This window comes from Pleurodeles waltl, chromosome 8 (genome assembly GCF_031143425.1).
Source record: "Pleurodeles waltl isolate 20211129_DDA chromosome 8, aPleWal1.hap1.20221129, whole genome shotgun sequence".
NCBI classification, from domain to species: domain Eukaryota; kingdom Metazoa; phylum Chordata; class Amphibia; order Caudata; family Salamandridae; genus Pleurodeles; species Pleurodeles waltl.
The window spans coordinates 1,143,126,588-1,143,154,027 of record NC_090447.1 but is presented as its reverse complement, the minus strand read 5'-3'; the positions used below and the strand labels follow the sequence as shown (position 1 = coordinate 1,143,154,027).

The 27,440-nt window shown below is 47.7% G+C and overlaps 1 protein-coding gene across 6 annotated transcripts in view; it reads right to left on the bottom strand.

Moving 5' to 3' along the window:
- CAB39L (calcium binding protein 39 like) overlaps positions 1 to 27,440 on the bottom strand; it is an 803,103-nt gene that overhangs the window by 439,779 nt on the left and 335,884 nt on the right. For all 6 annotated transcript variants that reach the window (XM_069205367.1, XM_069205368.1, XM_069205370.1 and 3 more), the window contains one exon: positions 6,599 to 6,763. In XM_069205367.1, coding sequence (XP_069061468.1) covers positions 6,599 to 6,763 — 165 coding nt within the window. The remainder of the gene's footprint in view (positions 1 to 6,598; positions 6,764 to 27,440) is intronic.

Below are 27,440 nucleotides of genomic sequence, written 5' to 3'. Positions count from 1 at the left end.
TTCGGGCAGCAGCACTATTAGGTTGTGGGGTACTGAGTCCAATTCAACACTGTGTGACAACTGTCGGCTTAACCTTTAGGGACAGTTTGCAGTACCTCAACAGCACCTGAAAGTGGTGGTGATTTGGGCAGCTGTGCGCATGACATTCTGATTTCTTAGGGAAATCGTGATGTAAAAGATCTTATCCTTTTTTCTCAGTTACATTCGTCTCACATAGGCAAGAATTGGTTCAATACAATTTACTGAATCAACTGCTTTCTAGATAAAATAGCATGGACTGCAATGAATAGGGTGATGAAACATAATAATAGCAATGCGGTAACAAGAAAAGTGAAACATAAGAAAAGTTCCACCATAGTGTCAGAATGCTTTGAGCTGGAATTCTACGGTACTACTAGACCACAGCAGTGTTAGCCCTGATCTGCCCTTCAGGATCACTAGGAAGACACCATTCCCCATACCTGGATATGGCTGTAACAAAAAGGGCTGTTGACCTACTGAGAGTCCTCTCAGTTGGGTGGAAAAGACGTAAAGTCTCAACAAACAGCTGCAATGAGGCAACAGCATGCAGTGGCATCATTCTGGCTGGAACTCTCCCATTAATGTATAGAAGGGAGAGGGTTGTTTTACAATAAAACAGCTGGTGTTCTGAGAAACCTGCCCTAACGTAAGAACACGTATGTTTCTTGTGAAGTGACAAAGTTTGCGGCTTTCCACTTTGTACTGACAACACAGTGGAGACAGCCTTGAGCAAAACACAGAATGAGAACGTCAGAGTAAAGGAATAAAAACTGTTTCTGTGCTAAAAGCATTTGAGATAAAGGAAAATAAAACATCACCACAGGAGAGAGCTTCTGCTCAGAAAAAAAAATGAATTGTTACTAGGCTAAAGGGCACAAGCTGCAGGTCTATGGCTAAAATAATGTGCCCATAAAAAGCTGCTAAAATAACCTCACAACAAAGACAACAATGCCAACATGGTGAATCAACTGGAGCATTTGGAGACCCAACTGAAAAAAATAGTTATTAAAAATGAGGATCTGGCTTAATATCCATATTCTAGAAACAGTGGAGACAACGGACACTGGTTGCCTTGATCTCTTTGCTGAATGCCTGCTCTCTGACCTATTGGGCAGACAGAACACTTCAACATTCGTAGTTGAGCAGGCACACAGATCCCTGGGTCACCACCCAGAACAGAGCAGCAGCCAATTATCCCACAACTCATTAATTTTAGGGATTGAAACGTGCTGCTTCAACTGGTTTGTGAGTTGGGACCGCTCCAGTATTAAGGCTCCACTATCTCCCTATTTCTGGACTTTACAGTTGCAGGTCCAAGATGCCAGGAGTAAGTTTAACAAAGGTAAAACTGCACCACGCAAACTGGGACTCAAATACGGAATGTTATATCCAGCATGCCTTTGACTGGACAAGCACCCTAAGACTCCCCAATTGCTACTAGCATGGACCTCTTCCAGACGGAACAAATGACTAATCACACTACCTGATGCAGGCCGGGTGAAATGTCACTCGGTGCTCATCGGACCCCCCCACTTGATTTTACTCTTCCACCTGACACAAGTGATATCTGAACATTATGTTTTAGTTGCAACAGTGCTGTATGGGCCCATTCTATTCCAGATTCCTCCTATTGTGACATATCCGATATCAGAGCCACCCACCGTGGTGTTCCCAAATCCCACTGGTTTAAACCACAGTTATGTTTCAAGGGTATATGTTTTGTGTTGCATTGTCACAATGGGGATTCACCTGGCACCTAGCTGGGTGTGGGTGGGGACTTATTGTGGTAGACTTGTTTCTATTATTTTGTTTTTCGTGATGCACCATTACACTTGCTTAGTATGTCTGATCCATCATATACTGATTATACTCAAGCTAGGCCCACACACACAAACATACACCTAACCACTGGTGTAAACTTCAAGTCCTGGAACATCCGCGGCCTCAACAGCCCTTGCAAAGGTAAACAGGTGCTGCAGTACCTACGACAACTCAAAATTAGTCTTCCTTTAAGAGACTCTTTTGCCACCTAGACTCTCCCGTTTGCCAGTTCATTGGACACAAATCGCTTCTATTCCAACTATGGCACGTTTGTACACTCCTTACAATGATTGACCGCATAGACATGGATCATATTCTACTGGGAGAGGATTTCAATATGCTCCTGAATTAGATGTTAGATTCCACTGCATGTCACCCAGTAGGTAAACCAAGATCCCTAAAGATTCTTTTGCAACATCTGCGACACTCATGCACTACACAACTCATGGTGCTTGTTACACCCCACAACACCTGCTGATACCTTCTACTCTGGCCCACATGATATTTGGATGTGAACAGATTCCTGGTTCCTCTCAGTTATAATAAGACCATGGCTTGCCATGGTAACCCACCTCCCGCAAACCACTCTCCTGTGATGATGACATTGCATATCCCCATTGCTGATGGAACTGAGCACCAATGGCAATTCCCATATAAGGAACTACAAGATGACCTCTTCTGCACAGAAAAGCGATTGGCTGTCATTGAATGCACTTTGATCTGAACATAAATTCAGTACAGTCACAAGCCACTCTGTGGAAGGCCTTTAAGGCATGTATCGGAGTGGTGTGCATTTCTAAGCGTGCAGGCATACAGTGAGATCTGAGCAAAACCCTGGTTTACATCGAGACCGAACTCGCTGAAATTGACCAAACCAATGCTCACCAGGCGCTGCTGTTCAACTGCCCACGCATGCCATATTGATGGCTGAGTTCAATGAAGGTGATCAGCGAGAGGCCCGTTGCTATGGAGACGGGGAGCAACCAGAACGCACCCTGGCCAGACTTCTGCGCCCTCTTTGCATCCTTTATTTCTGAACTACACTGGGGGAATGGCACCTGCCTTCTTGGCATAGTTGATATACGGGCCAAACTCCTTCACTTTTACACAGACGTATAAACTACGCACCTTAACGACGACGGGACTGCATGAGGAACCTACATGGGTGAAATTGCCTCTGTGTGGCTTACCACTGCCCAGCAACAGTTTTTCAGTGAACCCTTTACTACTGAAGGGATTGTTCAGGCAATCAACTCTATGAATGGCTCCAAGCCCCTGGCCTTGATGGCTTCACAGGCGCCTTTTATGAGGCATACAAAACACCTCTTAGCCGCACACCTCCTTGTTCTCTACTCGGAGGCCCTGCAGTGTGGCACACTGCCACCCACGCAACACGAAGCAGTAATTACACTGCTCCTGAAACTGGAGAAACCCACATTATTTTAACTCCTACCTACCACCGTCATTACTAAACTTTGATAACAAGATCCTAGCTAAACTACTGTCAACCCACCTCGCTTTCCATGATGGATCAAATCATTTCCCCGTCTCAATCGGGTTTTGCTCTGCACCCCTCCACGTCTCTGAACCTTCGAACTGTCTTTGCAGTCATTAACAAAGTTTCCCCCCCACAGTGCCTGCCGTTATAGCCTTGCTTGATGCAGAAAAGGCCTTTGATTCCCTTGAGTGACCATTCCGCCATGCTGTACTTAACAAAATGGGACTCCCCCGCAATTTCTCATCTCTAGTCTCACTTCTGTACTCATTGCCAATGGCACGGATTAGAGTGAACAGGATGCTTTCAGCCCCCTTCTCGATTACGTATGGAATGAGGCAGGGCTGCCTCCTATGCCCTTACTCTTCATAACAGCAATGGATTCCTTAGTACAGGGGTTCCCACCCTGTGGTCCGGGGACCCCTGGGGGTCCGCGAAGCCTTCTCAGGGGATACGCGACTGCTTAGAAAATTAAATAATATTAACAGATTAGGTCCCCAGCTTTCAGTAATGACTCAGTGGGGGTCCCCAGATTCCAAGAAAGATTCAGTGGGGGTCCCCAGGCTCCAGTAATGATAAAGTGGGGGTCCACAAAATTCAAAAGGTTGGGAACCACTGCCTTAGTACGTTACCTACCGACTGAATAGCTCCATAGAGGAATGCAGTTTAAACCTGGTCCACTACTCAATGCGGACTATTATCTGTTGTTTATACGCCACCCAACTGAAAACATAGCCCCAATACTCAGGGAACTGAACTGGTATGGAGCCCTGTCTGGCCTCCATATTAGTTAGAATAAGTTGGAATGGTTTCCATTGACTGCTGCAACCACTTGGATAACCTGCGACTTCCCGCTGAAGTGGAGTGAAGACTTTGTATGCTACTTAGAAATAAAAAAAATTAAAAGTGCAGACTTATATAGCATGGCTGATCACCCGTGAGGGTGTCCAGGCGCTGTCCATGGGCACAGAGAGATTAAGTGATTTGCTGAGAATCACAGGTCATTGCGCCGACGCTGGGGCTCAAACCCGGATCCCCAGCTCCCAAGGCGGTCGCTCTGACCACTGTGCTACCACATTCACCAAAATAAGGATCAGGTTATATGCCTAAATTACGGCCCAGTGATGGATCGAATGTCATCGCAGGTGGACCAATGGGGCCGCTTTCCACTGTCCATGGAGGCAGTGCTGCCCCGCTTTTTAGACCTGTTTCAAAACATTCCCATACCCCTCACCAGCTTGTTTTTTGCATCCTTACAAAGTATACTGACACCACTTGTATGGGCAGGGAAACAGCCCCAAATCAGATAGACTACCCTTGTGCTCCATCAAGAACGAGGAGGGTTTGGAGTCCCACACTTTCATCTCTATCATTTGGTTGCACAGTGTCGGTATGCCAGACACTGGTACCACCCGCATGCTCGTATACCTTCCTCCAAGCCTGAAGCTGACCTTCCACTTCCGACTCCTACGGGGGCCCTCCTACTGGCAGGCATCTCATTAGCTCCGACTGACATACAGACATTGTCAACGACATGCTGGGCCTTGAGGAAGATACTTCAGTTGTTGGGTGGTCAAACTCTCTAGCACTACCCCTTGGCAAACAACCCATGCCTTCCCATAACACAGGAGCAGTTGATACAATGTACATTGTCGAAACACATTTTAACCACTTTTGGGGATCTATTTCCAAATGGGCAGGTATTTTCTCGTACTACTGACCCATGCTTCACGAACGCCCCCATCATGGACCACTTTGTACTTCCAAGGACACAGAGGGCCCAGATTCCCTCTTATCACCTGCCTCTCCCCCCATTGGTGGTCAACGCCTCGGAGGGAGGCCAGCTCACTTCTCAACTATATCACTCATGCATGCAAATCTTACCAACACGTGACTCCAGACTTAGGCTAGCCTGGGAAAACGATTTAGGGCACCCTATATCAGACAAGATGTGGGCTGCTTGTTGCACTCAATCATGCCATGTTTCCGTTAACCATCGGCACAAACTACATTTTAAATTCTTAAGCAGAGTATATGCCACGCCCGCCGTGGTCACCCACCTTGATCCCACTCGACTTTCAGACTGCCCCAAATGTCGCACAGGGAGAGCTGACTTTGCCCTCATGACGTGGAACTGTGCTAAGGTAAGACCATATTGGAGAGAAGTATTCACCAGATTGACGCTCAAAACTCAAGATGCACTACACCCCTCCCCTCTACTTTCCTTATTGGGTTATGTAAAAAACATCCCCAAATCCACATGCAGATTTACTGCAATTGCCTTTCTTCTAGCAAAGTGAGAAATTGCACTACATTAGGGAAGTAAACACCCACCCAATGTGAACGCATTGATCCGCAGCCTCATCTATTGCGACATGAATAGCAAGCCATATGCTCACCTGCAAACCCCTACCTCCCCACCAAAAAATATATATGGCGACCCAAGAGAGACTACTTACAGACCCTGCCCGCTCCTGAAAACTAGAAGTGAATGTTCTTTTTGACTGTGAACTTCATGCACTGTTTCTCCTTCCATATTCTCGATAGAGCAGCATTTGAAGCGTTCTTCTTTCTCCGACTCCTGTGCTGATATGAATATGCCAGGCGCATAAACGTACTATGCTTTTGCGACACAATGGATGATGCATCGCTTCTTGTTTTATGAGGAGTTACACAATTTAAAATAACGTTTCTTTTTTTTAATTTTTTTTTTTAAAGGTATTGCTCATGGAGGGCCATCATTTCCTTGGTTGAAAAGGTCAGTTTCTTAGTGGTCTGATGGTTACACCATTGTCTGTATTAATAGGCTTTTATAGTCATGTTGTCATTCTTCCTCTTCCAATTAGATTATCAATTGTGTGATCCACTTAGAATTGTTGAAGGAATTAAGCTAGTAAACGTGAAAGGGAATGCTTCTTACTTTTGTAAAATGATAGTAACCTGTTAAATTGCATACATGGATAACTTGGAACTTTTTTTGGGAAAGTATGTTGAGTGGTACTATTTCAAAAACCGACTGTGAGAATCAGAATGAATCCCTAGACTATGCGCTCTTAATATTTGATGACTAGTACATATCAATCTGTTCAACTTGTTCTTAAGATAATTTTTTTAAGTTTACCATGCATCACTGCGATTCCCTACACGTCCTTGCAGTCCATCCCATGCCATGTGACTCAAAATATTTTTATGAAAACAAATTCACGGTTTTCACCCATGCTTTCCCGCTTGTGAGAACAAAACAGACATTACCAGACCTACCTCAAAGTCTATAAGATGTAGGTTGGTTATCAGTGTGACCAACAGACCGCTGTTGTATAGTTCTTGTGCCAGCTGAGCTACTGTTTCTGTCTGTGGTTCCTTTTCGCCGGTACCACAAAGAATTTCCTTTGTAGCTTGCAAGGATTTCGATACTTCTTCAGAGGCCTAGGTAAAATACAGCATTATTGTCAGATATGTTTTTTTTCAAAAAAGCACCTAGCGCAAGCACAGTACACAAACCTAGCTTTGCCATTAGCAGAATGGGAAAATTGTCATTTATTTTCTATTTCCCATCATAGCAAAAGCAATATTACAATAATTGTTTCAAATACTTTATAAACACACCCAAAAACCTCACACAACCTCAATCTACCTAAATAGGCGATCGGATATCTGAGTCCACCATACTCAGTGGAGCTGTACTTCATTCCCTAAAAACAGCAGGCATGGCTGTCATTAGTGCAGCGGGTGCAAAGGCTTCGAGGCCAAGTGGTGGGTGGGGCACTGCAACCCAAATAAGGCAGCCTTTTACTTCCCAATCAAAGTTCAGAGAGCATTTTTCTTGCTCATGGCACTATGGCTATGCCACTAACTTAACATAATTAAAGACCTTATGTAGGAAGGTAGCCTCTTTCTAGCCTTGTTACCCCACTTTTGGCCTGTTTGTGAGTATATGTCAGGGTGTTTTTACTGTCTCAGTGGGATCATGCTAGCCAGGGCCCAGTGCTCATAGTGAAAACCCTATGCTGTCAGTATGTTTGATATGTGTCTCTGGGATCCTGCTAGCCAGGACCCCAGTGCTCATACGTTTGTGGCCTGTATGTGTTCCCTGTGTGGTGCCTAAATGCATCACTGAGGCTCTGCTAACCAGAACCTCAGTGTTTATGCTCTCTCTGCTTTTAAAATTGTCACTGCAGGCTAGTGACCAATTTTACCAATTCCGATTGGCACACTGGAACACCCTTATAATTCCCTAGTATATGGTACCTAGGTACCCAGGGTATTGGGGTTCCAGGAGATCCCTATGGGCTGCAGCATTTCTTTTGCCATCCATAGGGAGCTCAGACAATTCTTACACAGGACTGCCACTGCAGCCTGAGTAAAATACAATCCACGTTATTTCACAGCCATTTTATACTGCACTTAAGTAACTTATAAGTCACCTATATGTCTAACCCTCACTTAGTCAAGGTTAGGTGCAAAGTTACTTAGTGTGTGGGCACCCTGGCACTAGCCAAGGTGCCCCCACATTGTTCAGGGCAAATTCCCCGGACTTTGTGAGTGCGGGGACACCATTACACATGTGCACTACATATAGGTCACTACCTATATGTAGCGTCACAATGGTAACTCCAAACATGGCCATGTAACATGTCTAGGATCATGGAATTGTCACCCCAATACCATTCTGGTATTGGGGGGACAATTCCATGCATCCCCGGGTCTCCAGCATAGAGCCCGGGTACCGCCAAACTAACTTTCCGGGGTCTCCACTGCAGCTACTGCCAACCCCTCAGACAGATTTCTGTCCCCCTGGGGCCTGGGCAGCCTGGTCCCAGGAAGGCAGAACAAAGGATTTCCTCTGAGAGAGGGTGTTACACACTCTTCCTTTGGAAATAGGTGTGAAGGGCCTGGGAGGAGTAGCCTCTCTTGGCCTCTGGAAATGCTTTGAAGGGCATAGATGGTGCCCTCCTTGCATAAGCCAGTCTACACCGGTTCAGGGATCCCCCCAGCCCTGCTCTGGCACGAAACTGGACAAAGGAAAGGGGAGTGACCACTCCCCTGACCAGCACCTCCCAGGGGAGGTGCCCAGAGCTCCTCCAGTGTGTCCCAGACCTCTGCCATCTTGGATGCAGAGGTGTGAGGGCACAATGGACAGCTCTGAGTGGCCAGTGCCAGCAGGTGACGTCAGAGACCCCTCCTGCTAGGTGCTTACCTTTGTCTGTAGCCAGTCCTCCTCTGTGGGCTATTTAGGGTCTCTCCTGTGGGTATCTCACCAGATAACGAATGCAAGAGCTCACCAGAGTTCCTCTGCACTTCCCTCTTCGACTTCTGCCAAGGATCAACCGCTGACTGCTCCAGGACGCCTGCATAACCGCAACAAAGTAGCAAGAAGACTTCCAGCAACATTGTAGTGCCTCATCCTGCCGGCTTTCTCGACTGTTTCCTAGTGGTGCATGCTCTGAGGGCTGTCTGCCTTCACCCTGCACTGGAAGCCAAGAAGAAATCTCCCGTGGGTCGACGGAATCTTCCCCCTGCTAACGCAGGCACCAAACTTCTGCATCACCGGTCCTCTGGGTCCCCGCTCATCCTGACGAGCGTGGTCACTGGAACACAGGAGCTGGGTACAAGTGTCTTCGACAGTCCAGTGGCACTTCTGTCCAAATTTGGTGGAGGTAAGTCCTTGCCTCCCCACGCCAGACAGTAATCCTGTGTACTTCGTGAACTGCAGCTGCTCGGGCTTCTGTGCACTTTTGCAAAACTTCCTTCGTGCACAGCCTAGCCCAGGTCCCCAGCACTCCGTCCTGCATTGCCCAACTCACTGAGTTGGACTCCGACGTCGTGGGACCCTCTTTTGTGACTCTAAGTCGACACCTGTCCTCAGATCTTCTAAATGCCTGTTCAGATACTTCTGCGGGTGCTGTAAACTGTAAACTTCGTACTTGTATAGCGCACTACTCACCCGATAGGATCTCAAGGCGCTGTACACATACCGCTATGGAACCCCTCCTGGCTTTTCCCTGTGAGGTGCCCACTCCTGGGCAACCTCCAAAGTGAAGCAGGCATCCCAGCGCTGTTGGGGCCGTTGTGGAGATTAAGCAAGCTATTGCCCAGAGTTACAGAGTGGGACCCATGAATTAGATTAGGCACCGATGCGAGAATTATCAGGTCCGAGGAAATTGAGCTCAAGGCCCGCCGAGGCGGGATTGAACCCTGGTCCCGGGCCAGATTTCTGCATCAGGGTCTGCCGCGCTAACCATTGAGCCACACTTCTTGCTGCCTACTTCTGCGTGGGCTCTCTGTATTGCTGAGCGCCCCCTCTGTCTCCTCCTCCAAGGGGCGACCTCCTGGTCCTTCCTGGGCCCTAGCAGCACCCAAAATCCTCAACCGCGACTCTTGCAGCTAGCAAGGCTTGCTTGCGGTCTTTCTGCGTGGAAACAACTCTGCGCCGTGGGACATCTTCTGACCAAAGGAGAAGTTGCTGGCACCTTCGGCTTCTTCCACCCGGATGCAGCCCTTTTGCACCTTCATCCGGGGTTTAGTGGGCTCCCTCCCCCCCTGGACACTTGCGTGACTCTTGGACTTGGTCCCCTTCCTTTACAGGTCCCTCAGGTCCAGGAATCCATCTTCAGTGTTTTGCAGTCAGTTGTTGTCCTTGCAGAATCCCCAATCTAGACTTTACTGTCATTCTGGGGTAGTAGGGTAACTTTACTCCTACTTTTCAGGGTCTTGGGGTGGGGTATCTTGGACACCCTTAGTGTTTTCTTACACTCCCAGCGACCCTCTACACACTACACTAGGCCTGGGGTCCATTCGTGGTTCGCATTCCACTTTTGGAGTATATGGTTTGTGTTGCCCCTAGGCCTATTTCTCCCTATTGCATTCTATTGTGTTCTACATTGTTTGCACTACTTTTCTAACTGTTACTTACCTGATTTTGGTTTGTGTGCATATACTTTGTGTATATTACTTTCCTCCTAAGGGAGTATATCCTCTGAGATACTTTTGGCATATTGTCACTAAAATAAAGTACCTTTATTTTTAGTAACTCTGAGTATTGTGTTTTCTTATGATATAGCGCTATATGATATAAGTGGTATGGTAGGAGCTTTGCATGTCTCCTAGTTCAGCCTAAGCTGCTCTGCTATAGCTACCTCTATCAGCCTAAGCTGCTAGAACACCTCTATTCTACTAACAAGGGATAACTGGACCTGGCACAAGGTATAAGTACCACAAGGTACCCACTATAAGCCAGGCCAGCCTCCTACACCTTATTACGAATTCCTTTAATTCCCGTTTCAGGAACAAAAGGCAGTTTTCACTCCAACAGAGATTACAAGTAGTGCTGGTTTACTTTGAGTTGTTTTTCCAATATGAATTTCACCAGGAAAATACTGGTAAAATGTAATGGGGAGATAAAACATGTGACAATCAGAGGTATTATACTTAGGATGACCTGTCCATGTTTGGACAGAGGTACACCTTTAACGAGGTATGCCAGGAGCGAACAGGAACAGTGCACCCATGTACAAATAACGTGCTGTCCTGAGGGCAGGGCATTTGTGAAAAATGGGGTGGCTGTTTGAAGCAGCTGCTCCATCTTTCGTAGTTTAGGGGCACCCCACAACATTACACTTCAAATGAGGGACAGAGCCCCCTTGCAGGTGGGTTGAGTGACTGGCTACACCTGCCTGCAGGGTACTGGGGGAGAAGGGATGTCCATGGGATCCCATATCCCCTCTTTCAGAGGGCATCTTGCGGTGCGTGCTGACTGTGGACCATCTCTTTGTGGCACACAGCCAGTACACGTCCTGGCGGCCTCTTTGACTCTGCACTCAGGTCTGTCAGATATCCCTCAGGTAACACTACAGTACCATGGGGATATAGGAATGGTGCGCATATGCCAGTTGTGCCCCAACGGCTTTATTACATAAAGTGGCTCAGGGGCGTCATGGGCACTTGCAATGCCTTTCTGTCAGGGGTGACTGTTGTTCACGGGCACAAGGGGTGTCACCCTTCCACCCTGCCACAGGGGGAAAAAACAGAGCAGCTGAAAATAAATTACTGCTCTGTGACCGTGTGCTGAATCTCCTGGGTGAAGTCTAGTGAAGTTTTCAGTTGTCCTACTGCACAAGTGCCAGCCAGGCGAGGTGTTCTTCGACCTGCAGACACAAGCTACAGCAGTGACATCACAGGAGAGGGAGTGCTGAATTAGAATGCAGTGATGGATCTGGTTGCTTTTGGGGTGCATGAACAGTGGCCCTGGGAGGAGTTAGCAAAGCTCCATTTACTTCAATGGCTGGGGGTGGGGCAGGCCGATGAGGACAAGGAGGGAATGGTTGATCATCACAGAGCGGCAGGCTGTCGGAGGGGTGCAGGAGGCTGCTCTCCTTGCAGTAACACGTTTACTACTGCATGTGGTTTCACTGTGGGAAAAAAAACATTATGGATATGAGCATGACAGACACAGAGTGCTCCTTATCTTGACTACCTAGAGGTCCAAGAGAAGGAAGGAACATGCTGCGGACAACAATTGCACTAGTGGACTAAGAGGTAAGTATACAGTTAAGCTTTTGCATCAGGGGCATTGTCACCCCCTGCCCAACCCCATCAGCTACGGGTGCGGATGGGGTTATGGAATGGCCTCTCCTGTCTGCTTGTTGGCAGACAAAGGATCATAATTAACTTGGGAGGGTGAGAGAGTGAAAGGAAGAATGGTGGATGGATGAAATGGTGGATGGACAGATGCATGGATGAATAAGTGAAAGGATGGATGTAAGAATTGCAAAGGGGAAAAAAAGGGTGCACCAGTGAAAGGGAGGGTGGATTGATGGATACGTGAAAGGGTGAATGGATGGAGGAGTGAAAGGGTGGATGATGAGAGAAAGAATAGATGGAAGAATGAGTGAAAGGATGGATGGATGAGTTGATGTGTAAAAGGCTGGATGAGTGGATGAAAGGATGGAGTGAAAATATGGATGGATGAGCAAAAGAATGGATGAATTAAAGTGTTTATGTAAAGATGTATTAGTAAATCAATTGATGAATGAGTGAAAGGCAGGATAGATTGATGTCTGGATGAAAATGGATTGAGAGTGAAAGAGTGAATGATGGTTTGATGAGTGAGTGAAAGGATGGATGAGTGAAAGGGTAAATGGAGGGATGTACGAGTAGATAGATGGGACAAAGGGTTTATGGATGGGTATAAGGATGGCAGGCTGAGTGAAAGGTAGACAGATGGATGAGTCAAAGAGAGGATGATGGATGAGTGAAAGGATGGATACATGGAGCAAAAGGATGGATACATGGAGCAAAAGGATGGATACATGGAGCAAAAGGGTGGGTGGATGAGTGAAAGGATGGATGAATGGATGGATGAAGGGGTGGAAAAGTAAAGGATGGATGATTGAATGGATGGATTGGTTTGACGGATGGGTGTCCCTGGACCAGTGGCAGCTCTCCTTTATGGGATCCACAGATACACTACACCCTCCTTGTTTTGTGGTCCATTTTTATTGTATCAAGAGTGAATAATTACTCACTATTTGTATAAAAAAAAAAAAATGCAGGCCAGCTTCGAGTCCTGCAACAAGCGGAGGTAGCTAGAGCTAGTGACATTGTTTGACTGCTGACACAGGTGCAGGAAGGTGCCTTTGCCAGCTATCAGAGATACTGTTCAGAGCTGGTGAAATCCCAGCACTTTTAGCATGTCTGTGTGACTATGTGTGTGAGTTACAGTGAGAGTCAGTGAAAGGGTAGGTGAGAGTGAGTGAGAATGAGTGATAGGACGAGTATGTGTGAGAATGAATGTGAGGGAGGGAAAATGACAGTGAGTGTAACTGTGTGTTACTGTGAGGGAGACATAGTAAGACTGAGTAATTCAGAATGAGTGAGAATGAGTGGAACTGAGATAGAGTAGGCCAGAGTAGAATGAGTGAGAATTAGTGAGACTGAATGAGAATGAGTGAGTCACAGTGAGACAGTAAACTTAGGGAGTTACTTACAAGAGGCCATGCTGCCAGAGCATCCCTTTTATAGATGCTACAGCGGCGCAGGCCTCTCAATCATATCTATGAGGTGATGCAGAGCCACCCTGCATGGCTCTGAATGGCCTTATAGATATGGAGTAAGGCAAGGCAGCACAAAGGGCTCCATGGGCATTGTGGTGGGTGTTCACATGCAACACCCATGGATTTTGACACAGCCCAAGATTTACAAAGTCCCTTAAACCTGGGCACTGCCAAAACCTTATGCCTCTCAAGGCGTAACAAGGAGAAATGCTTTTATTTCTCCTTGTTTTTTTCCTCTTTCCATGTGTGCTGTATTCTGAGGAAAACGCCTGCATGGATTGTAAAACCTGCCAACAATACAGACACCCTTCCAACATGGTGCAAGGATGCTTACATTGGCACTGGGCATCACATAGTTCACTGGCTGAAAGGACAGGAATGTACCATATCTGGTTAATACGGTGCATTCCTGCCCCTTCGATTTGGCGTAAGGCAGTGCATCAAAAAGACCGGCGGCGCTGCCCTGCGCCAAATCTTTGTAAATGAGGCCCTTAGTTCCAAGTAAGTGTGAGAGAACCCTTTAAGAAGTGGCTCAGTGGAATTCAAGCTAAGGATTAAGCCCCACCACTTTTAAATGTCACCAACCGCCACTGCTTTCTGTGCTCCTGAGGAATTTATAGAAATAGCAGCAAAAGCTCACACAGCCCCTTTTTTAATATATATTGCGCTCTGTAATACATATTACAATTCCAAAGCGGCATTGATTGTCCCATGCTAGTAAGTGGCAAGGCACAATCAGTTTACCTTCCGTGGTTGGCCTCTGAATTGTGGGAAACAGGATCTCAAAGATCCCAAACCACCCCCCTGCTGGGTGGTGCAGAAAATCACTACACCCACCCACAGGGAGAGGATCTCTGCCATGTTTTCTAAACAGGCCAATTGCTGCCTTCACTGTGAAAAATGGGTTAGCTGCCTGAAAAAGCTGATCTCCCATTCACTAATGCACTCACAGAACAGGGCCAAGTTTGTGTCAGCCCTGGGAGAAGTGCGTCATCTGTTTAGTGAGCCACCCGGCAGCTACAATACAATGTTACACACATTGGGCTCGAGGGTCCGGCACGATCCAAGGGAATAAATAAACATGCCTGCCCGCTCAGAGGGCAGTGCACCTAATGACTAAGTCAGAGTCCTGTACAGTTTGTGTGATGTCATAGCAGGGCCTACGAGAGGCCTAGTGGTGTACCTCGGAGGGCATCAAACATGGTCGACGAGACAGGCACCGTCCTACTGCATGCCGCTGCAATTACCATGAGGTGGTGGGCCCATGCTGAGGGCTCGTACACTGATACAGACGGCAAGAGGCATCGCAACACTTGGGACAAGACCAGGCGGCGACGGTGATAGAATGGAGCGGCTCCACCTGGTAAGACGGAGTGAACAGAGAGAGAAGTGCATGCCTGCGCCCCAAAGCACATACGCATGCAGGAGACTTGGGTGCGGCCGCTGCCAGCAGCACAGCTCACTGGAGAGAGCACACGTGGCAGAGACCAGCAAGTGAGGAATGAGCCTGCCTTGCAGGCAGGTCTGTACACCCACGATGATGAATGGCCGTGCATGGCACAGTGACGTGCCTACTGAATAGCACGTGGTGGGGAGGGAGGAAAGTGCACAGGCCCAGGTACTGTGTGAGCAAAGAGACGAGTGACTGGTGGTGTGACCCTGGTGTTTCCCCTCTAGAGTGGAAACATAATACAGTAAAAGAAAAATATCTCCAGGGCCTAAGTGGAGGTGCATGAGGAGCGGTGGAAAGGGAGGATAGATAAGCCCCTCCCAGCAACTGTTCATGTACTGCCTACCTATAAGTGGCACAGAGGGAACCCAACATTACCACCAACCTAAAGACACAGGTGCAGAGAGACAAAACAAGACAAAGGCAAGTGTACAGGCACCATGTTGGCATCGAATCAGGCAACGGTACCCCCTGCTCAACATGGCGCGAGCGCCACAGTCACTGAGCTGCCGCCTTTTAGCCAGCTTGATGACCGAGCGACAGCTGCACTGCGGTGGCACAAGTTGACTGGGAGACTACAACACTATTTCCGCACTACGCAGGAAACTGATGGCGCTGTCATGAGGTCTATGATGCTGCACATGGGAGGAGATGAAGTGTACAACCTGTTTGAGGATCTGCCGAACACAGGGGCTGATGATGACTGACACTGCCGTGGCAGAGCTGCATAGACATTTCGACCCCAAGTTGAATCCTAACTACACTTCCCCAAGTACGGCAAGCCGAAGGTGAATCTGTGGACACGTTCGTTGCACTGCTCAGGAAATTGGCAAGCGCACACAGGGATATACAAGCAAGTTGAGATTAGGGCACAGTTGATCCAAGGATGCAGGTCATCCAATTTTGAGAAGTTGATATAACAACAACCTGGAATAACCCTCAACGGCATCTTAATCCTGGCGCAGTCCCAAGAACTAGCGGACGGTCAGGCGGAGGCAAAGGAATCCGTGCTTGCCCACAGCTCTAATGCCCTGGCAGTAAAGGTGAAAGAGGAACGTGTAGAAGCTATCCAATGACGTCCCACCAGGACCCAAGGGGCTGCCAACACCAAATCTGGTTTGAAGGGATGCGGAAATTGTGGAATGGAACGCCATCCACCAAGAGGATGTCCGGCGCAGAGCAAACCATGTCTAAAATGCGGAAGAGTGAATCACTTTGCAAAGGTCTGCTGCAGCTCCAGTGCTATGGGAACGTCAGCCACGAAGGAGCAGCGAGACACAAATATTAAGCAGTTGTCGCTGGAGGACGAGAAGGACGACCAAGCCCACACAAACAGACTGGAAGAGGAAATATTCACAATATCATTCACTGGGAGGGAAAACCAGCGGAGAAGATCTCCCCCAGGTGTCAAATAGACATCAATGGAACGCAGATCACAGCCCTAATAGAGACAAGGGCCTCAGTGGACATCATTGATGCCAAACAATTCCTCAGACTTGAACCCTGAACAGAAATGTGTCCAACAAAAGCAAAAATGTACACCTATGGAGGAACAGAACCCCTTCCACTGAAGGGTGTCATCGAAGTGGAGGAAGCCCATGGGGACACAAAAAAACAAAACGAAGTTTCAAGTGACCAAGGGTAACACTGGAACATTGTTGGGCAGCCACACAGCAGAAGACTTGGGGTTGGTATACTTTACCAAACGGGTTCACCAATCCCATGCCAACGTGATCTTCATTGATTTTCCAGAACTGTTCCAAGGACCAGGATGTCTGAAGGGTGGGTTAAACTCCATATTGACTAGTCAGTGAGACCAACAGCCCTCCGCCTTTGTCCCTTGGTGGAGAAGGAATTGCAGCAGTTGGGACAAACTAGGGTAATTGAGAAAGTAACCGGCCCCATTCCATGGGTGTCACCTTTAGTCATAGCCCCCAAACCCAAACAACTGGGGGTCATCAGGCTATGTAGAAACATAAGAGTACCCAACCAAGCCATTCACCAGGAACGACATATCACCCCCATGATCAACGAGATAGTAGCGGACATTAATTGAGCTAGATGGCTCACCAACATCAATGTGAAATCTGGATATCACCAGCTGATGTTAGAGGAAGACAGCTGTTACATAACATTCTCCACACATGTGGGACTCAGGATGTTCAAGAGCCTCAGTCTTGACATATCGTCAGTGGCTGAAGGGTTTCAGGAAGCCATTTGTGAGGCCTTGTCAGGATTGGTGGGTGCCATCAATGTAAGCTATGACATTCTGATTTATTCTGACACACTGGAAGACCACCAAATGCAACTGACAGCTGCTTTACAGGGACTAGTAGACAGAGGGCTAGCTCTCCACTGCCAAAAGTGTATGCTCTATGCCAACGAAGTGCAATTCTTCAGATACTGATTTTCTAAAGACAGACTACAAGTGGACCCCCAGAACGTGGAAGCTATAAGAACAGCTGCCATGCCTTGAAACCAATCAGAAAGTTGTAGCTTTTTGGGCATGGTAAAATACTGTGGCTGGTTTATACTGAATCTTGCCACCATCTCCAATCAACTTTGCATCTTAACCCAGAAAGATACACAATATGAATGGACAACTAAGGCTATAAAAGCTTTCAATGAAGTAAAGAAAGCATTGCTGCATGACGCCACCAAGACGTATTTCAGTCCAAAATACCCAACTGAGTTGATCGCCAATGCCAGCCTCGTCAGGCTGGGTGTGGTGCTACTGCAGATGGAAGGCCAAGGAGAAAGGGTTCCCATTGCATACGCGAGCAGAGCACGTGCAAACACTCACCTTTACCTCGGCGGCCAGATATTTCAAGTGATAAACGATCACAACATTTTGGTACCACTGTTGGGCCACCAGGGACTGAAAGGTGGGCTGTCCAGCTGCAACAATACTCCTTTGATGTATTTCGCCCCAGGTGTAAACAACCCGGCAGATTACCTAACGCCTCACCCAATGGCAAAGGACTCCAAGGATGAGGGAGAAGACTAAGCTGGAGTGAAAGGTTTTGATAAAATGATTACCAAAATATCTTACCTGAGGGTGCTGTCAGTGTGAGAGATTGTAGAGACTACATGTTTGACAGGAGTTAAGAGCATGTTACTTGGACGGCAGGACTGTGGAGTTTGACGGAAGTAGAGCGAGAGGCACAAACACAGCTGTGGCGGTGAAGGGACGAGCTCAGTGGAAGTGAAGGAGGGCTTATGTTGAGGGGTCACCAAATAGTCACACCCGCTGTTTGTGGAGCTGTACAGTGGAACTAGCTAATCAGCGGCACCAGGGTATTGCCAAAACAAAAGCATGTTTCCGTAGCAAGGTCTGGTTCCTGAGGATGGATCGAATGGTTGGGGACCAGGTGAAGAACTGTCGATCTTGTGTGCCCACAAGCGCAGAACCTCCAGTTGCACCAGTAATCACAGAGGAAGCGGTGATGAAGCCCTGGCCTTCTTTAAGCATGGACTTTGGGAATTTTAGCGACAACAGATTCACCTTCATAGTTATGGACAGAAACTCTAAATTCCCAGCCGTAGAGCTTGTCAGTTCTATGGCATTTGAGTGTGAAACCAGCGCTGGAGAAAATCTGTCTGCACCAATTTCTGAGGGCTTATCGCCATACTCCTCACAGCACTACTAGCTGTGCACCCAGTGACCTACTGATGAAGAGGGTGGTGCGATATGATACCAGCCGGACCCCAGTGGACACCTGCTGTCATGGACTCAATGGAGACACAGAAAAATAGACGAGCGAACAATGAAAGAACCAGTAGAGAGAGAAGGGTGGGTGAACCATTGCTAAGGCTAGGTGACCGCCTAGGCATCAATGACCGCTACCCAGGTTGGAAATCTTGCACGCCCTATAAAAAAGGAACTGTGGGAAGTTGTGAGGATCCGAGGCACCATGGTCACTGTCAGAAAGGGAAGCACAGAGCTATCAAGGCACATGTCCTGGTTCAAAAAGGTCAGCGAAGGACCAATCCCAGGTCTGGAGGCAGAAGCTGCATTCAACCCGGATAACTTGAGTGGAGTCACCCACCTCGTGTGGGAGAAGAGACAGCGACACCAGTGAGAGAAGTGGACAGCGGTGACAATGTCCACAACAGCGGATCAGCAGATGGGCAAGAACTAGATTGCATCCTCATGGAGGATGTCGGGCAAGGCCATACATATCAGCTACATGGCAACCCCCATCGCATCCAGAGACTGAAAGACTATGCATGTTGAAATTAAGACTCTAAAGATGGAGGCCGACATCGCATAGCAGCACTGGTGTCAGTTTGTTTCTTTCTATGATTTTTATTTAATTAAAGGTGGAAAGGGATGTAGTGACCACCCGGCTGCTACAATACAATGTGACACACATTCATCCCGATGGCCAGGCGTGGTCTGAAGGAAGAAGTAAATGTACCTGCGCCGCACGGGAGGCAGTGCACCTAATGACTAAGTAAGAGTCCTGTGCGGTTTGTCTGGTGTCATAGTAATGCCTACGAAAGGCCTAGTGGCGTACTATGGAGGGCATCTAACAATCTGTACATAGCTGCCAAGGTTTCAGATTGCTATGTGTGACATTTTCATTATTTCAGTGTAATTATCAGTGACATTCAATGACTATGAGTGATACTTTCTGCGCGAACAAAATCAAACAATGAAGACAAAGGAACATATATCAGGCATTATACCCGTTTGAGCACTGAGCAACTCTAAGAAGATATTAAAATTGATGCAAAGCACCAGAAATGGAAGGGCCACTTACCTAGTGCCCTTGTAACCGGACTGTACTGTTAAACAAATGTGTAACCATGAGGGCTGCTCAGACTACTGAAGCTGTAAACTAAGCCAGCCTCCTCGTTATTTACACAGGCCCAGCTCGAAGGATTGAGAGACAGATACTAGTAGTAACACTATTAGCGAGCAGCTGCAGTACCAGTCTGACGGTGGGCTGGCCTGCCGCAATTACTCCAGGCCCTGCATGGGCTTGGCTGCGACCCTCCAGGAGTCCTGAGTCTATGACTCCTCGTCGGCCATGGCGCGACATTTTCTATTCTGAAATTATGCCTACCTGCTGAGCTCAGTGCTGTTGGACTGCACTCCAGCAGTCTGCCTGGAAGGCACCACCATTCCAGCGACAGGTCCGGGCCTGCTGGTTGACTAACTTGAGTATCACATTTACAGCACAGTCAACAAATGGGCAGTGTGAGCACTGATGCTGGACGGGTGCACTCAGTGTCCGGCCCGCCAATGAGTGAGTCTGTCCTCTCCTGGTCGTCTCTCTCGGCATTAACTATTGGCCATTTTCAAAGACTGACTCACTCCGCCATGTGACATCACAGTGTATATAAATGCATTGTTACATTGTAGCCTCTCAGCCTGCTTAAGCCAACTTAATCATGAGCTGATCCAGCCACCCCCAACCCTGCAGCAAGCAGAAACGACCGTGCACTGCAGCCTGTCTAACAGTGCAAGGAACTGCGCTCCGGATTGACAGTTGAGGCGCTATAAATGTGTGACTTTCCATTTTAGTGAGGTGATGGGGACAGCCACATTACAATTAGTTAGTCTAACGCCTGATGCGTGGTACTTGACAGGCCTGTCTGTAGTAGGGCGCCCTGTGCCTGTCTGTGCCCAGAACACCTAACTAAAAGGCGCGCCACTGCACAAACAGGGACACGGTGAAAATACAGCAAACCTCGACATCACAACTTGTAATGCCCGACTCAGACTTCATCTCGGAAGAGGTTGGTATATAAGGCATGGAGAAATACTGCACCATACGTCTTGTTATGTTTGGGGGGGGCGCCCCACAGTTCTTGGCGCACAGGGGTGTTTTGTATGTCTAAACCCCGTGCATGCCGGAAGGTTCCAACCTCCCTGTTTATGTGAGCGAGATGGTATGGGCGCCGTGACGCAAGGGAGCTAATAAAGTGCTTGACTCGGCAGGTGGGTGGGACTAAGACCCCCGGCCGAGGAAGCGTAACGATCTACCTGTGTGTCCCGTGTCCATGTCATTTCAACCGCGCGTTTGCGGCCCGCGCGTTACTTACCAGAATGTAAAGCCCCGATCGGCCGGTGCACTTCCATGCGCGCTGCGCACGCAAAAGACAGAACAAATTGGCGACGAGGCGGCGAACCCACGTGGCGAAAGCGGCGGTGTGAAAAAAAAAGAGCCGCTGAAGCAAATCAGCGCGAGGCGAAATTAATCCTCCACCTGCCCATACTGGAGTGAGCTGCAGCCCCGGAGAAACGCGCGCTCAGCAAGAAAGAAAGTAGACGGTGTCCTAAGACAATACAACGGCCTGTGGAGACTGGTCGACAGCCCGAGCACAGAAAGGAGGTGAGAGAGAGTAAGGCTCACAAACGAAGGGGCACAGACATCTGGGTTTTCAATAAATTAAAAAAATAAATAAATAAACGTCGAATTAACAGAAGAAGGGACAGGAAAAGAAAAACAAAGCATATTTTGAGAAAACAAAAGGGGAACAACAATAAAAGGCCGGAAAAGTTGGACAAAAGTTAAGGACATAAAGAGGGGACACATATATATTAAAAAAAAAAAAAATGGCTACATTCCCGGTCATAGAGCCTTTTATTATGGAAGGACCCCCATGCACTAGACCCGGATAGACAAAGACCAATGCTTCTGCACATGGGAGGAGCGATGCTGCACAGAGTCAGCAAGACAGTAGCTGAAGAAGGGCCCCCATTCACGTACCGAACGCTAAAAAGGGCAATAACTGCATATTTTGAACCAATGGCAAATCCAGACTATGAACGATTCCTCCTGCGCCAGGCCAAACAAAGCTCAGATGAATCAGTAGATACATACTATGCAAGGTTAAAGGAATTAGCAAGCACGTGCACACTGCCTGACCCAGATGATGAGATAAGAGCACAATTTATCCAAGGATGCCACTCAACAAAGCTAAGAGAGCACATCCTTCAGGTCCCAGGCATGACGATGGCGAACATGCTGACGATGGGCAGGTCAAAAGAACTGTCCAGGGTGAGAGCCGCACACATGGAAACAGCGCTTGCACAAACTATAAAAACAGAACCGGTAAACGTCATAGCATCAAACAGCATGACAAAAAAGAAAGACAGAACAAAACTGACAGGGGCGCAACGATCATGCTACATGTGTGGAGGATCATTCCCACACCAAGGAAAATGTCCAGCTCAAGGGAAACAATGTGCCAATTGTCAAAAGCTGAATCATTTTGCAAAAGTTTGTCGATCAAACACCAGAACAAAAGGAGAGAGACAAAAGACAAGTCAAGGGGCCAAGGCGATACAACCACCAGATCTCAGTCCTGACATGGATGATGATGATGAGCCAGAAGACACTGTGTACATAATCCATGCAACGAAACCAGGCTGTACAAGCCGGAAAAAAATTCCCAGATGCCAAGTCACAGTAGCGGGACACCAGGTTATGGCCCTCATTGACACAGGGGCGTCAATAAATATACTGGCACAATCTGACTTCGATAAAATGCCATGTCGCCCCCCTTTGCGACGCACCACAGTACAAGTCTTCGCATTCGGATCAACCAGGCCTCTCCCAATGGCGGGAGTCTTCGTGACGGATATCAATCATGAGGAAGAAAAGGTACAATCCAAGGTGTACGTCACCAAAATAGGAACCGGAATGCTGCTCAGCTGCCGCACTGCAGAAGAGTTGAAATTAGTGACGTTCGCATTTAGCATTCACGTCGGGGGGCTAGTCAGTCTATAGGAAGAATACGCAGACATCTTCCAAGGAATTGGCTGCCTAAAAGGCCGCCAAATAAAGCTACATATAGATAAATCAATAGAACCAGTCGCGCTGAAACACCGACGCATTGCATTTCATCTCCGCCCACAAGTGGAGGCGGAACTAAAAAAACTGGAAGAGGTGGACATAATTGAGAAAGTAGAAGGGCCAACCCCATGGGTGTCACCCATAGTGGTCACTAGAAAGCCGAAGCAACCAGGGGAGGTACGCATATGCGTAGACATGCGCCTCCCAAACGTAGCCATCAAGAGGGAGCGCCACCTCACCCCAACGGTAGACGATATAGTGGCAGAGGTCAGCGGGTCCAAGTGGTTCTCAAAAATGGATCTACGAGCAGGATACCACCAAATAATGTTGGCTCCGGAGTCTAGAGCGATCACTACGTTCTCTACCCATGTGGGACTACGCCAGTACCGACGTTTGAGTTTTGGGATTGCCAGCGCAGCAGAAGTCTTCCAGGACACAATCAAAGGAGTTCTAGCTGGCCTGGAGGGAGTCATAAACGTGAGTGACGATATCTTGGTACATGCACCCACAGTGGAGGTACACATGCAGAGATTACGGGCAGTATTCCAACGACTGCAGGAAAATGGACTAACTTTGCATCGCGAGAAGTGCGAGTTTTTGAGAAAAGACATTGCTTTCTTTGGGTATCATTTCTCAGAAAAAGGAGTTCGGCCGGACCCAGAGAAAGTAGCAGACATAAAATCAGCACAACCACCCACTTCAGTCACCGGCGTGCGAAGTTTCCTGGGGATGGTAACTTACTGCAGGAGGTTCATTCCCAATCTAACCTCCCTCATGGCCCCCCTCAGGGAGCTCACTAAGGCCCACACTCCGTGGGAGTGGAATGAGACACAAGAGAAGGCATTTCAGGACACAACACAGGCACTATCAGCAGAGACGACGCTAGTTTTCTTTGACCCAGCAAAAGAAACAGAAATATCAGTCGATGCGAGCCCAACAGGTCTTGGAGCAGTGTTGTCTCAAAAGAAAAAGGAAGGTGACTGGACCCCTGTGGCATATGCCAGTCGAGCATTGACAGAAACGGAACAAAGATATTCACACATAGAAAAGGAGGCACTAGCAGTCAACTGGGCCTGTCGCCACTATCATCTATATATATATATGGTCACCCATTCACGGTATACACCGATCACAAGCCGCTGATACCATTATTCAACAAGACAGCCTCACAGCCTCCCCCTAGAATTGAAAAATGGATTCTCCAGTTGCACGGGTATCAGTTTGCAGTAGTATATCGCCCAGGGGCACAAAACCCAGCAGATTATTTGTCTCGGCATGCAAGACCGTTTACTGAACGGGAAAAGGAGGAGATCGAGAGTACGGAGGAGTACGTGAGGTTGATAGTGGAGAGGTCGAGGCCACTGCCCATATCCCTAAAAGAAATACAAGAGGCAACAAAGGAAGATGAGGTATTGCAATTGGCAATATCCTGTGTAAGTGATGGGAGATGGCATTTGTTGAAGCAGAATCTGAATCTAAGAACCAAGGAAGCCAACCACGATATGCAGGCCTCGTTTCGAGTCAGGCAAGAGCTGGCCGTGTCGCCGGAAAACTGCCTGCTGAGAGGAAGTAGGTTAGTTATTCCGGACCGCCTGAGACAAAACTGTTGAGTTGGCCCACAGTGCTCACCAGGGCGTGGTTAAAACAAAAGCTCGACTGAGGAGCAAAGTGTGGTTCCCTGACCTAGACATCTGGGTAGAGAAGATCATACAGAGGTGCCACGCATGTCAAATGGTAGGGCCGACGGATCCGCCGCCCCCCATCATCACCGAATCCATCCCGGCAAAGCCGTGGCAAAGAGCCAGCGCGGATCTTGGAAGTTTGCCGGATGGAAGACACATGCTAGTTGTGATTGACGATTTCTCCAAATATCCGGAGGTCGAAGTTTTAGAATCGACAGTCACGGAAAAGGTCATACCATGTATAGAGAAAATAATGGCTACGCATGGTTTGATGTAGGAACTAAGGACTGACAACGGTCCCCCATTTTCGAGCAATGAGTTTGCAGCATATCTGGCATCGCATGGCATCCACCACAGAAAAATCACTCCACGATGGCCTCAAGCCAATGGTGAGGCCGAAAGGTTTATGAGGACCCTCAATAAGGTATTGCGGATTGCGGTAGCGAGGGAGAAAAATATAGACTGCGCGATATTTGAGTTTTTGAGAGAGTATCGACTGACCCCTCACAGTACAACTGGTGTCTCCCCGAGCCAGATCTGCATGCCAAGACAAATAAGGGATACCATTCCCCAGGTGGAAACCCTCACCGAGGCATCAGGACAATCAAAGAATAGGCACAAACAAGTGGAAGCGAGACTATGACAGAGACAGGTCCAAAATGAGAGAATGTCAAGGAAAAGGAGAGCGCATCCCAGACGTCTGAGTATAGGGGATGTGGTACTCATGAAAAATCGACATCTGGCTGGGAAGTTCAGAACAACTTTCGAATCGGGCCTGTGGACTGTCACTCGAGTAAAGGGGACGCTAGTGACCGTCACCCGAGGAAGCGAGATGGTAACCAGGAACATTTCTTGTTTCAAAAAATACCACAGAGATCATTTTATTCATCACAGGAGCGAAAGTGATCGCAGCCATGAGGTAGAAGATGAAGATATAGAGCGACCAGGGTTTTTCCTGGGGAGTGAACTTGAGACTAGTCATACCGGCAACGGGGAGGATGTCAGAGTGGGAGATCTGGCACCTACGGGGGTGTCAACCCCGGTTGAGGAGAGCCTATCTGCAGAGGGGCTGGTGGAGAAAGACAGCCGGTGGTGAGTCAAAGAAGAGGAGAAGGAAGGTATTATCTGAGGTCCCGCGTATCACCCCCAGAGCGGCTGAAGGACTATGTGTGTGAGTAAAGTGGACACTGTAAGGGGTGTGTATTATGGTGGTCGAAATGCTAGTGGAAAAGTCAGTGTGTGCAAGGTTACAACCACGTATTCAAGGAAGAACACACTGCTGTTTAGTTGTAAGTTAATTTATAGTTGAGGAGGAATGTTATGTTTGGGGGGGGCGCCCCACAGTTCTTGGCGCACAGGGGTGTTTTGTATGTCTAAACCCTGTGCATGCCGGAAGGTTCCAACCTCCCTGTTTATGTGAGCGAGATGGTATGGGCGCCGTGACGCAAGGGAGCTAATAAAGTGCTTGACTCGGCAGGTGGGTGGGACTAAGACCCCCGGCCGAGGAAGCGTAACGATCTACCTGTGTGTCCCGTGTCCATGTCATTTCAACCGCGCGTTTGCGGCCCGCGCGTTACTTACCAGAATGTAAAGCCCCGATCGCCCGGTGCACTTCCATGCGCGCTGCGCACGCAAAAGACAGAACACGTCTGAGCCAAGACACTCGGACACAGTAAACGATGAATATTATTTTACAGCTGAATGCGCTTTCTTACTCTGTGAAGGGGAGACTCGTTCACGTTGCAAAAGATACACCTTCTCCAAGTGCACCACGTGAGCGGAGTCATGAAACACAAAGATTGTTTCCCTTTAAACCACGCACGGCTCGTGTGAAAGTAGATCTTGCAACGTGATTATTTTGTGCAGTACAGACAGGCAAAGGAATTTAAAAAAAAAAATAGCTCGTCGTGCCTACTCCTTGAAAAAACCGGAAGAGGGCCACGAGACATGAGGCTTTGCCCAGGCCTGCCTGTTGCACAGTTAATAAAAGTGAAGCTAAAAATAATCACTGGGCAAATGACCGAACATCAATGCCCTCAGGAGCAGACGTAAAAGAAAATGTATTCTCATTTAATATCAATGCTTTCATTTATTGTGCGCTTGCTACACAGGCGAAAGTGCTTATCAAAGAAAGACGAGTGAAGAGGGCAACAACGAACTTAGTAATGATCTGGCAATCTCCTTTCGTTCACACGCCCACACCCAAAGCTTGACGTATTCTAAATAGCCAAATAGCCATGTCGGTGAAAGTGACAAATCAAATTAGCCTACCTTCTTTCAGTTAATTCGAGTAGGAGTTCTTACATTTTATAATGACCTCCTGGTCACAATATAGCGTCGTAAAATGCAGTAAGCAACAAGACAGATGGAAGAGGGTGACAAAGGCAAAAGAGATCAATAGAAGGCTGGAATGACTTTAGTGTAGCTGATCAGGAGAGTAACAGCCACCATATCCCAATGTGCACGCATTGTACAAGGTGGGATCCGCCTGGGTGGCTGCAGTAAAGACGGATCTCTAGCGACCCCGTTAGCTGGACAATAGGAGAAGAAGGGCCTACCTACCTTTGCGGTCGCAAATGCTACGATTCACTAAAGAAGTGCATTTTTTTTAATGCAAAAAGATTTTTACTAGGTACCTATCCCATTTTTGGAGTCACTAAACTTTTACCGAAACCTAAAATGGGATTGCAAATGGATATCAAGTCGCAATTTATAAGGAGCATATTGAAGGTGTATCTTCTTAATTACAAATAGGTGTCAGAATGCGGTCGCAAAACATTCAAAAATTACACACTCTGGAGTTGGAATAGTAACCCATTCACTGAAAAAAGTGGTCTCTTGAGACCTTTCCCCTTTATGAATGTTTAAAAAAAAAGTTTGTTGGGGAGTAGGCAGTGCCCCGCCACTGCCAACTCTCAAAGGTTCTGAAAAAGTGTTTTTTTTTTTTTTAATGAAGCAATCTATCTATTAAGGGAAACTGGTTGCTTACAACAACAACAAAAGATACTTTTTTTTTTTTTTTTATAAAGCATTTTTATTGATTTTTGCAAAAGAAAGAATAACCATGATACAAACGTCATAACACGATGCCAACGGGCATCCAACATT